General features: G+C 40.5%; 2 protein-coding genes across 2 annotated transcripts; both read right to left on the bottom strand.

Annotated features, from left to right (window-relative positions):
* Nucleotides 1-5,648: 5,648 nt before the first annotated feature.
* LOC135218024 (uncharacterized) lies at nucleotides 5,649-6,107 on the bottom strand. Its single transcript, XM_064254169.1, has one exon. It carries the CDS (start codon nucleotides 6,105-6,107, stop codon nucleotides 5,649-5,651), a length of 459 nt encoding a protein of 152 aa, XP_064110239.1.
* A 1,126-nt stretch (nucleotides 6,108-7,233) lies between these two features.
* Nucleotides 7,234-9,039, bottom strand: LOC135218023 (uncharacterized). Its single transcript, XM_064254168.1, has one exon. The coding sequence runs from the start codon at nucleotides 9,037-9,039 to the stop codon at nucleotides 7,234-7,236; it is 1,806 nt and encodes a 601-aa protein (XP_064110238.1).
* Nucleotides 9,040-10,226: the final 1,187 nt, after the last annotated feature.

The following is a 10,226-nucleotide window of genomic DNA, read 5'->3' as shown; positions in this document are numbered from 1 at the left end:
GATCGTGTCCTTCATCTCTTGGTGTTTTATATCCCCTCCTTCCATTATTCCCAGGTATTTGTATCCTGTCTCATCTATGTGTTTGATGTTGCTCCCATCTGGTAGCTTTAGCCCTTCAGTTTTCTCGTTACTTTGCCTTTTTGTATGTTGACTAAGGCGCATTTTTCTATTCCAAACTCCATCCTGATGTCCCCAGATACAATCCTTACAGTCTGGATTAGGGTATCTATTTCCTTGATGCTCTTACCATATAGCTTGATGTCGTCCATGAACATCAGATGGTTGATTCTGTTGCCTCTTTTCTTGAGAGGAATCATGGCTACTACGAAGAGTAGTGGGGACAGTGAGTCGCCCTGGAAGATCCCTCCCTTCCTGATATTAACCTCTGCTAGTCTTATTCCAGAGCTTGTAAGTATTGTATTCCAGTTGCGCATTGTATTTTTGAGGAAGCTGATGGTGTTTTCCCCTGCCCCATATATTTTCAGGCATTCTATTAGCCATGTGTGTGGTATCATGTCGAAGGCTTTCACTGATGATACCTGTTAGTAACTTCCACATTATTGGTAGGCAGGTGATAGGCCTGTAGTTACTGGCTATATTTCCCTTACTCTTGTCTTTTTGTACTAAGGATGTTCTTCCTGTGGTCATCCATTTGGGTGCTTGGTGATTTGTGATACAATGCTGGAGCTGTTCTGCTATTCGTGGGTGTAGGGCCTTGAAGTTTTTGAGCCAGTATCCATGGACTTCATCGCGACCTGGGGCTTTCCAGTTTGGCATTTTCTTTAGTTGGTGTCTGACTGTGTCTGTCGTGATGTCTGTTTCTTCTTCCTTGACTTCCTGGAGCCATGTTGCATGTTTGTTGTGTGATACCGGGTTGCTCCATATGTTTTCCCAGAGTCTCTTACTTGGTTCGGCTTCAGGAATTTCTGGGTGGTTGTCTTCCCCTCTTAGTTGGCTGTATAGTCTTTTCTGGTTGGTTCCGAATAGTTTGTTCTGTTGGTATCCCTTATTCCTGTTCATGTACCGTTGGATCTTATGTGCTTTGGCCTTAAGCCTCTGTTTTACATCTTCTATTGCGTTGTTTTAGTCCCCTCTCTTGTACTTTGTATTTCTCGTTGAGTTCCTCCCTTGTTTTCTTGCTTCTTAGCCTTTTTTCTGCCATCTCTTTCAGTTTACTCAAGTCAGATCTCATCACCATGATTTGCTTTTCCAGGCGCCTTTTCCAAGGAGGTTGCTGTTTTGGTTTCTGTTGGGTTGGTTGTGTTGGTGGCGTTGGTGTTCGTGTCCCCATCAGTTCTGCTACTAATCTTGCTCCTGCATATACCAAGTTATTTGTTTCTGTGATACTGGTGGTGTGTATTATGCCCATTATTTCATTGACCTCACTTGTTTTCTCCCTTAATTTCTTGGTGTTGTAGGCTTTCGTGGAGGGGATCTTTGTTCTCTCTGTATCTGGCTTCATCCATTGTCTGATCTTTTCTACCCATTCCGTCCTCTCTGTTACTTCGTCGGAGTTTCTTCGTGTGTCGTTGTTGATACCTCATCCTCCCTGTCGTCTTCTGTGGCATCGTCTCTCAATTCGTCTTCGTGTAATTCGTTGTCGTGTGACATTTCCCTTTCCAGTTCTTCTCTTTCTGTTGGGGAGAGCCAGTTCTTTTTCTTTATATTTCTTACTTGGTCTGCCAGCCTCTGCTCTGTTTGGGGGGTGTTATTCCTCTCATTCCAGATGTTGACCAATCTTCTTCTATATCCTCTCTCCGTCGGGTTGCTTCTGATATAGCATCTCCATATTTCTTTATTTTCTTCTCTTGTCCATTTCTTCCTTTTTGCTTCTGTAGCTCCAATCTCAGGCTGTTGATGACTGTCGTTGTGGTGATCAGTTGCTGGATGACGACCTCCAAGTACCTGACCGTCTTCCCCTTCAATTGGGTTGAATACCTGGTTGCCGGACGAAGCTCCTCTGTTGCCAGAGGTTCCATTTACGTCGTTGTCGTTTATTCCTTCATTTCTTTCCATCATTGCTGAGTTTTGCTATTTAACCCATAGCTGGACCCTACCCCATCAGGGATAGGTACTCATTTACAGCTGAGTAGACTGAGGAAATTATGGTAAAGATCCTTTCCCAAGGAATCAACGCCGAGGAGAGCGGTCACCCATCCAACGACTGACCAGCCCCAATGTTGCTTAACTTGACTTAAGTCCATTGACGACCTAACCCACTCCTCCACGGCGCCATTATTATTATTATTATTATTATTATTATTATTATTATTATTATTATTATTATTATTATTATTATAACATCCATGATTGTTATACCACGAAAGTATTTTCATGGTGAGTACACATTTTATTATAATCATTATTATTTCAATATTATTAACCAATATTACTGTATTACCATTATTATTGATATTATTATTATATATATTTTTTTATTATTATTATTATTATTATTATTATTATTATTATTATTATTATTATTATTATTATTATTATTATTATTATTATTATCATCATCATTATTATTATAATTATTATTATTATTATTATTATTATTATTAATTATTATTATTATTATTATTATCACATCTATTGCTGTTATAACACGAATATAATAACACTTTATTATCCTTTTACACATTTAATTATGGTTTAAGTGCTGGTTATGAATAAAATATACACAAATGTGGGGGGTTAGGCGTACATTTTGAATGCTAGCGCACAAGCGCACCCCACAATATTTTTTTAATTTTCACAAAAAATTTATAAAGGGTAGGGCTTTCATATGAAACTTAGTTTAAATCAATATCTTTCTTAGAAGCAGAGTAATGAATGCTAGACTTTGAGGGCAATTTACTCATTTTTAACAAAGTGGCGTTTACCACCTTGTGGTTCTGAGGCCCTCATATATATATATATCTTATATATATATAATATATATAATATATATATATATATATATATATATATATATATATAGTATATATATATATATATATATATATATAGATAGTATATATACTATATTATATATATATATAATAATATATAATACATCATGAAACATTCAGGGGGAGTCCCGGAAGACAGCAGTCTAAGAAGCATGCTTTATTTATATGAGAAACGTTTCATGTTGCTTCCACACGTCATCAGTCTGCAATAATTAAAATTTTTTTAACATAATAAATTACAAGTTAAAAGCACAAATTATTACCACAAAAAATCAGCTAAAAATAACTTAAAACTTTAAAATAAAAAAGAAAACATGAGTAAGTGAGGAAGGTTACCTATTCAAGGAAAGGAAAAGAGCCAAGTGACCACAACAGTTCATACATGCCCAGACAACACTTAGGCCAAAGAGAGAGGAGACGAAGAAACATTAGAATTTAAGCCTGGAGAGAGGTGCTAGATAAATAAAGACTCAAGGATCGTTAAGTAGGTTGTTTGTTTAGTAGTCCCTATTATTGAAAAATGCTTTTTTCCACAGTAATTTTGCATTTGGATGCACGCAGTCCTTATATTGGAAAATTCGGGATTGGATATTCTTGACCGTCTCCTATAACTAAGACCTAGATGGCTATAATAACGAACCTGCAACAGCCTTCGAGAGGATCCAACGTAACTACCAAGGCATCTTGGGCATTGAAATTTATATATTATGTTGGATCTCATGAATTCTTGAAGCTTGTCCTTATAACTGAAGAAACCTCCAATTTTCTTAGGGTTTATAGGAATGAGGTTTAATTTCAAAAATCCTAGTTCGTTTTCTATAATTTGCTTAACCTTGGAACGTAAATTGTCGAAGTGAATAAACGGAATTGGTGCATACAAAGTTAATTTTGGAACGTTAAAGTTTAATGTAGATTTGGAAACATACCTTGCTAACATTTTGTTGATAATACTAAAAACTAAATTTCTTAGGAATGAGTTTTTAGTGAAATAATCAAATAAAAATTCGATTTCAATATGAAAAGAGGCCCAGTCTGAGGTATATCTAAGTGCTCTTAAAACAAGAATGGTGATTGCATTTATTTTAAAAGAATGAAAACTTGAACTAAAAGAATTGGAAGGTGCCTAAACCTGTAAAGGTATTTTTCCTGAAAACAGAAGTACTAAAACCTTGGTTATGTCTAATAACCTTAACCTCTAAAAATGCAAGAGTTTTGTCCTTTTCTTGTTCTAAAGTAAACTTCATGTTAGGATGTATGTTATCAACATATTCCAAAAATAATTGACATTGCCGGGAACGTTTGAATAAGGTAAATGTATCAGCAATATAAATATTCTTCCTCCAAATGACCCATAAAAAAGTTTGCAAACAACGGGCCTGATGGGGACCCCATAGCAACTCCCCCGAACTGCAGGTAGAGTTGCTTATTAAAATGAAAGTTGAATCTTGCACAGGAAGTTCTAAAGCGGTTTTAAAAAGCTGTCTATTAAAACCATAAAAAAATTCAGCATCACTAAAAACCTTATTTAGGATAATCTGAATGGTTTCAGAAACAGGTACGTTAATGAATAAGGACTCAACGTCTAGGCTAGGCTTAAATAGTTCACCATCTTGTAACAGCACTTGCTGTTGAAAATCAAAACCATTCTTTAAAGTAAATTTCGATATAGAATATTCGTTTAGATACGTGTCAATAGACCAGACGTGACGTTGATTGACAAAATCAAGAAGAAAGTATCACTCATTGATGTCGCAATACCATGGGACACCAGAGTAGATGAAAAAGAAAGAGTAAAAAAATTGAAAAGAAGGATATATGATATACCAGTGAAATTTTACCCTTAATCATAGGGACACTAGGCACGATCCCAAGATCCCTGAAAAGGAAACTAGAAAAACTAGATGCAGAAGTAACTGCAGGACTCGTGCAGAAGCGTGTGCGACTAGGAACAGCGGACATAGTGAGAAAAGTGATGGACTCCTCAGGAGGCAGGATGCAGCCCAGAGCCCCACACTATGTAAACTACCCAGTCGAACTGGATGACTGTTGTTTTTGTTTTTTGTTTTTGTTATAATCAATTTATTGCGCCCATTGGCGTCAGACTTTTAAGTACATGGTAATACAGTAATATTGTTTACATCTACATTGTAATTAAGTTATGCCTAAAGAATAAAAAAATAAAGTATATACAGACATTTAAGTACATATTAAAACAGTATTGTTTACATCTACAGCACATAATGAAGGTTATACAAAGGAATACAAAATAAAGTATAGACAGATATTTAGTACATATTAAAAATAATATTGCTCATTTCTATATATTAAAGATTATACAAATGAATTCATATGGAATACCAATTAAAATTTAGTTTGATTTCATAGGTAGGTTGTACCTATCTTTAATTAGTATTACTAAACAGCTGATTATTTAGTATCCACCAAAGTGAGGATGGCGCATGAGGATCTCATCGAGCAAATTATTATCTGTCAATAATTTTTTTACATATATCAACTACTGTGAGTCTTTGGGGTAATATGTCACTAACAAGTGGACATTCCAGGCAATAGTGTTCCAGGGTGTTGGCGTTGGGTGTGTCACATAACCTACAGGAGGAGAAGTGAGGAACTCCATCTTGCTCAGCCACCTGCCAAACTGGTCGCCAACCCAGCCGAAGACGCGCACAAACCACTTTATTTTGACGAACCATGAGTAGGTGAGCGAGCAGCTTGGCGCACCATTTTTCTGCAGCACAGGAGAGATGGACTGGGAGCATCAGCATCTGGAGGATCCAGCTGACAGGCAGCCTTTGCGAGATGGTCAACGGTGTTGTTAGCCAGAAGACCCACGTGAGAGGGAATCCATAGGAAGTGCACTACCAGTGAGCTCATGTTGGCCATGCCTAGTTGCCTATGTATTTGTGTAACCAGGGGTTGGTATGCTAGCTTATGTGATGAAAGGGCTTGGAGTGCTGGTTGCGAGTCGCAGATGATCAAGCCGTTGTTTCTGGTACGTGTGATTAAAATAACTGCATCTAGAAGTCCATGTAGTTCACAATACGTGGAGCTTGATGACTTTGGGAGGCGACGGCCTGTCCAGCCCTTTGGTGGGGTTCCAAAGTGGGGAGAAAACAGCACATCCAGCACTGCCATCCTGCTGTAGGGAGCCGTCTGTGTAGAGGTGATGGGCTACACATTTGAAAGGGATGAGGATAGTCTGTCGATGGTCTCCAATGCACGTTGTTGTTGAAGTTGAGGCAAGTCAGTCTAGAGACTGGAGTGTAAGAGATTGCTGGCACGGAGGAGTCTGCCAGGGTGCAAGGCCATGATCCATGTTCTCCGCCACGATGTTGATGTCAAGCCCATGAATGCTTGAACAGACAGTACTAGCTAGTGTGCGTCCCTCCTGGCGTAGTTGTGGACGAGGTGCATCTAGATCGAGAGAAGTTCTGATGATGTTTGAATAGTGAGGAGACAGGCGAGGGTAATACAGGCATTTGATACTGAAGGAGGTGACATTGGAGTATATTCGCTCAACGAGTGGAGGGAGACGGAGTTCATGTTGCATGTTTACAATTCTAGTGGATGCTGGACAACCTAGAATGAATCTCATTGCTTGGTTCTGGAATTTTTCAAGCGGCTGTAGAGTTGATCTGGAGAGTTGACATAGTGCAGGGGAAAGATAATCTATCACTGAGCGGATGAAAGCAATATATATGGTTCTGGCAACTGGGATAGATACTCCTGCAGAATAATTAGTAAGCCACTTGAGAGGAGTCAGGCGTCGCTGTAAAACCCGGCCAGCAGATCTTGAACAATGGATGTACTCTCTGTCTTGCTGGAATGGATGGTGTAATTTGCACTGGCGCTCCCAATAAATATATTGTGTGCATAAAGGTACAACATTGTTCCCCATAGTAAATTCTGGTAGATTCCTTGCTGGCCTTGGGGATAAGATTTTACTTTTTCCTGGGGAGATGATAAGACCACAGGAGGATGCTGATTCGTAGAAGGAAGAAAGGAAGCGTTGCAAGTGATCCGGGGAGTTGAATGAATGCAAATATTGTCTGTGTAGCAAGTGATGGTTGTGTTATCAGTATCAGGAAGTAAGGAAAGAAGGTGATGTAGGAGGATATTAAATAAAAATGGACTAAGTACTCCCCCTTGTGGAGTACCAAGTTTCAAGTTCCCTTGCAGTGCTCAATGTTCCCTTAAACAGCACTCAAGAGACTCTATTTCGAAGATAACCATGTATCCACTTCAAAAGGTTTCCCTTGATTCAAAAATCAATAAGCTGGTCTAAAATAATGTCTCTATTTGCAACATCAAATGCACTTTTCAAATCAATGAAGGCTACAACACTGGTTGGGGAGAGACGAGTGTAGAGCTCCATGAGACAATGATGTGTTCCTCGTTGGGGTAGGAAGCCGTATATTCTAGACGAAAGCTTATCTTGCAGCCGGAACATAAGGCGTGAGAGGAGAATACGTTCAAATACTTTGCAGAAACAGGAGGTGAGGGAGATAGGACGAAATTTGTCAGTGCCAGGCTTGGGAACGGGTACAATTGTACTATGAGTCCATGCTAGGGGCACATATCCCAGGCAGAGGCAGAGGAGAGGGTTGCCAGGTATTTTTATGAGTGTGCAAAGGACTGCATAGGTGATGCCATCATCACCAGGAGCTGACTTCTTACTCCTTGCTAAGGCACATCGTAGCTCTCCCTTAGTTATGGGTACATCGTCCTCTTCATCACTGCTTAGTAAGGCGGAACTGAGACATAAGGCACGATGGTTTTTTTGTGAAGAGAGAGTCTCGTATATGAGCTGGAAGTTGATGGTTCGTGACTGTGCTGACCACTCATCAATAAGGTCCTGTGCATACTGAGCAGGGCTGTGGTGGAGGACACTTGTTGGGGGTTTCTTCTTCACAATCCTGTTGATGAGGTGCCACATGGAACCGATGCTTGTTTGATGGTTGATGCTGTCTGTTAATTTGTGCCAGGAATCTGTTTGTACACATTGCTGTAAAGCAACTAGATAATCTCTCAATAGTTGATACTGGTGCAGTGTCTCAGGACTTGGTTGTCTCATAAAGGCAAGGCCATCATCCATTGCCTTCTTTTCTGCCTGAGAAATTCGATTATCCAGTGTCATAGCACCAACACGATGCCTGATGTGAGGCTTTCTGATATATTGTGTGTGGAAAGCATGTGTGGTACTAACGAGTAAGGAGTAAAGTTTCTCCGGACAGTGGAGGTCAAATGTGGGTCGAAGGTTAGTCATATATGAAATGTACGTAGGCTGGTACTTAGGCGGAATTGTGATGCAAGTGCAATTGTGTATTGGAGTATGTGTAGCGGGAAGGGAATATTGGATGCTGAGACCAATGTGATCAGAGAAGAGCGTAGGAAATGTTACACAATTGACTAGGGAAGGTACGAGTCCACAGGTCAAGATGTGATCCAAAGTACCACCTCGTGCATGTGTAGATCCACCAGTGTCCCAACGGGTCAGTTGATTTCGACGAATGTATCCTAGAAGTAGGTTCCCGTTGCGGTTCACAGTGTCAACAAGATCTCCCAAGTCTGGATGACGGGCATTAAAATCTCCCATGTAAACCATACCACGAAGGGTTGGGGCTGGAAGCTTGGCTGTATTTATCCTACTTTGTGCTGCATATACATTGCACAGTCGTATGGTGCCTCCACCAACAGTAATCTCAAATAATTGAAATTTTGTATCTTCATCCTCAGGGTTTGGGAGAAGTCTATGCTGAATTGAAGTGCATATATAGGTGATGAGGCCATGTCTTACTAAATGGACATAGGACACATAGCCAGTGAGCGAGGGAGCTTCTTCCCTTGGCTGAGCATTACCAACAAAAGTTTCCTGAATTAGAATAACATCTGGGTGGTGACTATGTACAATTCCCTTAAGTGCAGAAAGTTTTGCCCAGTTTGTAATACCACAGGCATTCCACGAGATGATATTAAGCTTCACTTGGTTATCGAACATGTCCCTTGGAAGAACGGCGACTAGATGAAGAGGCAGTGGTGACACCGGTATGAATTGGTGGTGTATCATGTGGCAAAGGTCCTGTATGGGGATTAGTAACACTCAAGACGTGTAGCAAGTGAGTCAAGTTTCTCAGTGAGTGTAGTAACTGATGTGATAACAACCTGCTGAGCTTCAACAAGAGATTGTAGTGTGCTATCATTAGTAGCAAATTTAGAAGTTAGATTGTCAAAGGAGGTTACGAGACTGTCGATGCGAGTGTCCATGCTCTCTAAACGAGATTCAATGGCTTCAAAACGTGATGTAAGGGAGTCACACCGAGACTTGAGGACATCTACAGCATTACGAAGTGTAGTCACTTGTGAGGAGGCAGTAACAGTGGGTTTGATTGATGGCACTGGAAGCTGTTGTGCAATAAGCTGGTTCGATGCAGAGCCTGAACGCCTGGTACAGCCATGCCACACATTGACTCCAGGCTCATTACATCTCGGGCATTTCCAATGCGAGGAGTCCGGTGTAGGTAGAGGTAATGAGGTTGATGTTGATGCCGAAGAACTGTCAACCACTGTGGGTGGTACAGGGGGCCAATGAGGGCAGGTCCGACTGTCATGCTCAGCAGCACAAAATGCACACTTTTCAGGGGCAGCACAGTATCGTGAGATGTGACCGATACCCCAGCATTTGAAGCACCACGGCTTTTCGTCTAGCATTCTGCGTAGTTCACATGATGGTAGACAAGGGAGGAAGGAGAAGTTAACAAAAGGTGGGGGTTGGATCTGGGTGGCTCCAAGTAATGACAATACGATTGATGGACTTCCCATCCTGTAGGAAACGACGTACAGTGTGCACCCGTCAGTTCCTTAGCTAATGAAGGGTCTACATCCACAGGATATCGAGTGATGAGATATGTAGGGAACTTACGGGGTCTGTTTACAGCATCCTGAACATCTAACACAAGTGACAGAACCTCACCACCCTTGACCCTATTTATGATATCCAGGCGATGCCTCGAAATGTATACAAATCGAGAAGTGACCGCAGACATTTTAACTTCAGCCAATTCCCGATCGAGGCTGAACATCTTGGTAACCTCCGATAGCCAGCAAAGCTTCACATTAATCCCCCAGATTCTCTCTTAATAAGAGCTTTATGTATTCAGCACGTGGAGCAAAGGCAGGGAGAATAGTTTGTAGCCATGGTAGGTATAATCTGAATAGCAGGTCTAGGCAGGGAACTATTTAGAACTTTATTTTGAG

The sequence above is a fragment of the Macrobrachium nipponense genome, chromosome 9 (genome assembly GCF_015104395.2).
Source record: "Macrobrachium nipponense isolate FS-2020 chromosome 9, ASM1510439v2, whole genome shotgun sequence".
In the NCBI taxonomy this organism is placed as follows: Eukaryota; Metazoa; Arthropoda; class Malacostraca; order Decapoda; family Palaemonidae; genus Macrobrachium; species Macrobrachium nipponense.
The sequence above is the reverse complement of the archived record's forward strand: the minus strand, read 5'-3'. Positions and strand labels throughout refer to the sequence as shown.

Coding starts and splice junctions, on each gene's coding strand:
- LOC135218024 (XM_064254169.1), bottom strand. CDS start 6,107: ATGGCAGTGCTGGATGTGCTGTTTTCTCCCCACTTTGGAACCCCACCA.
- LOC135218023 (XM_064254168.1), bottom strand. CDS start 9,039: ATGATACACCACCAATTCATACCGGTGTCACCACTGCCTCTTCATCTA.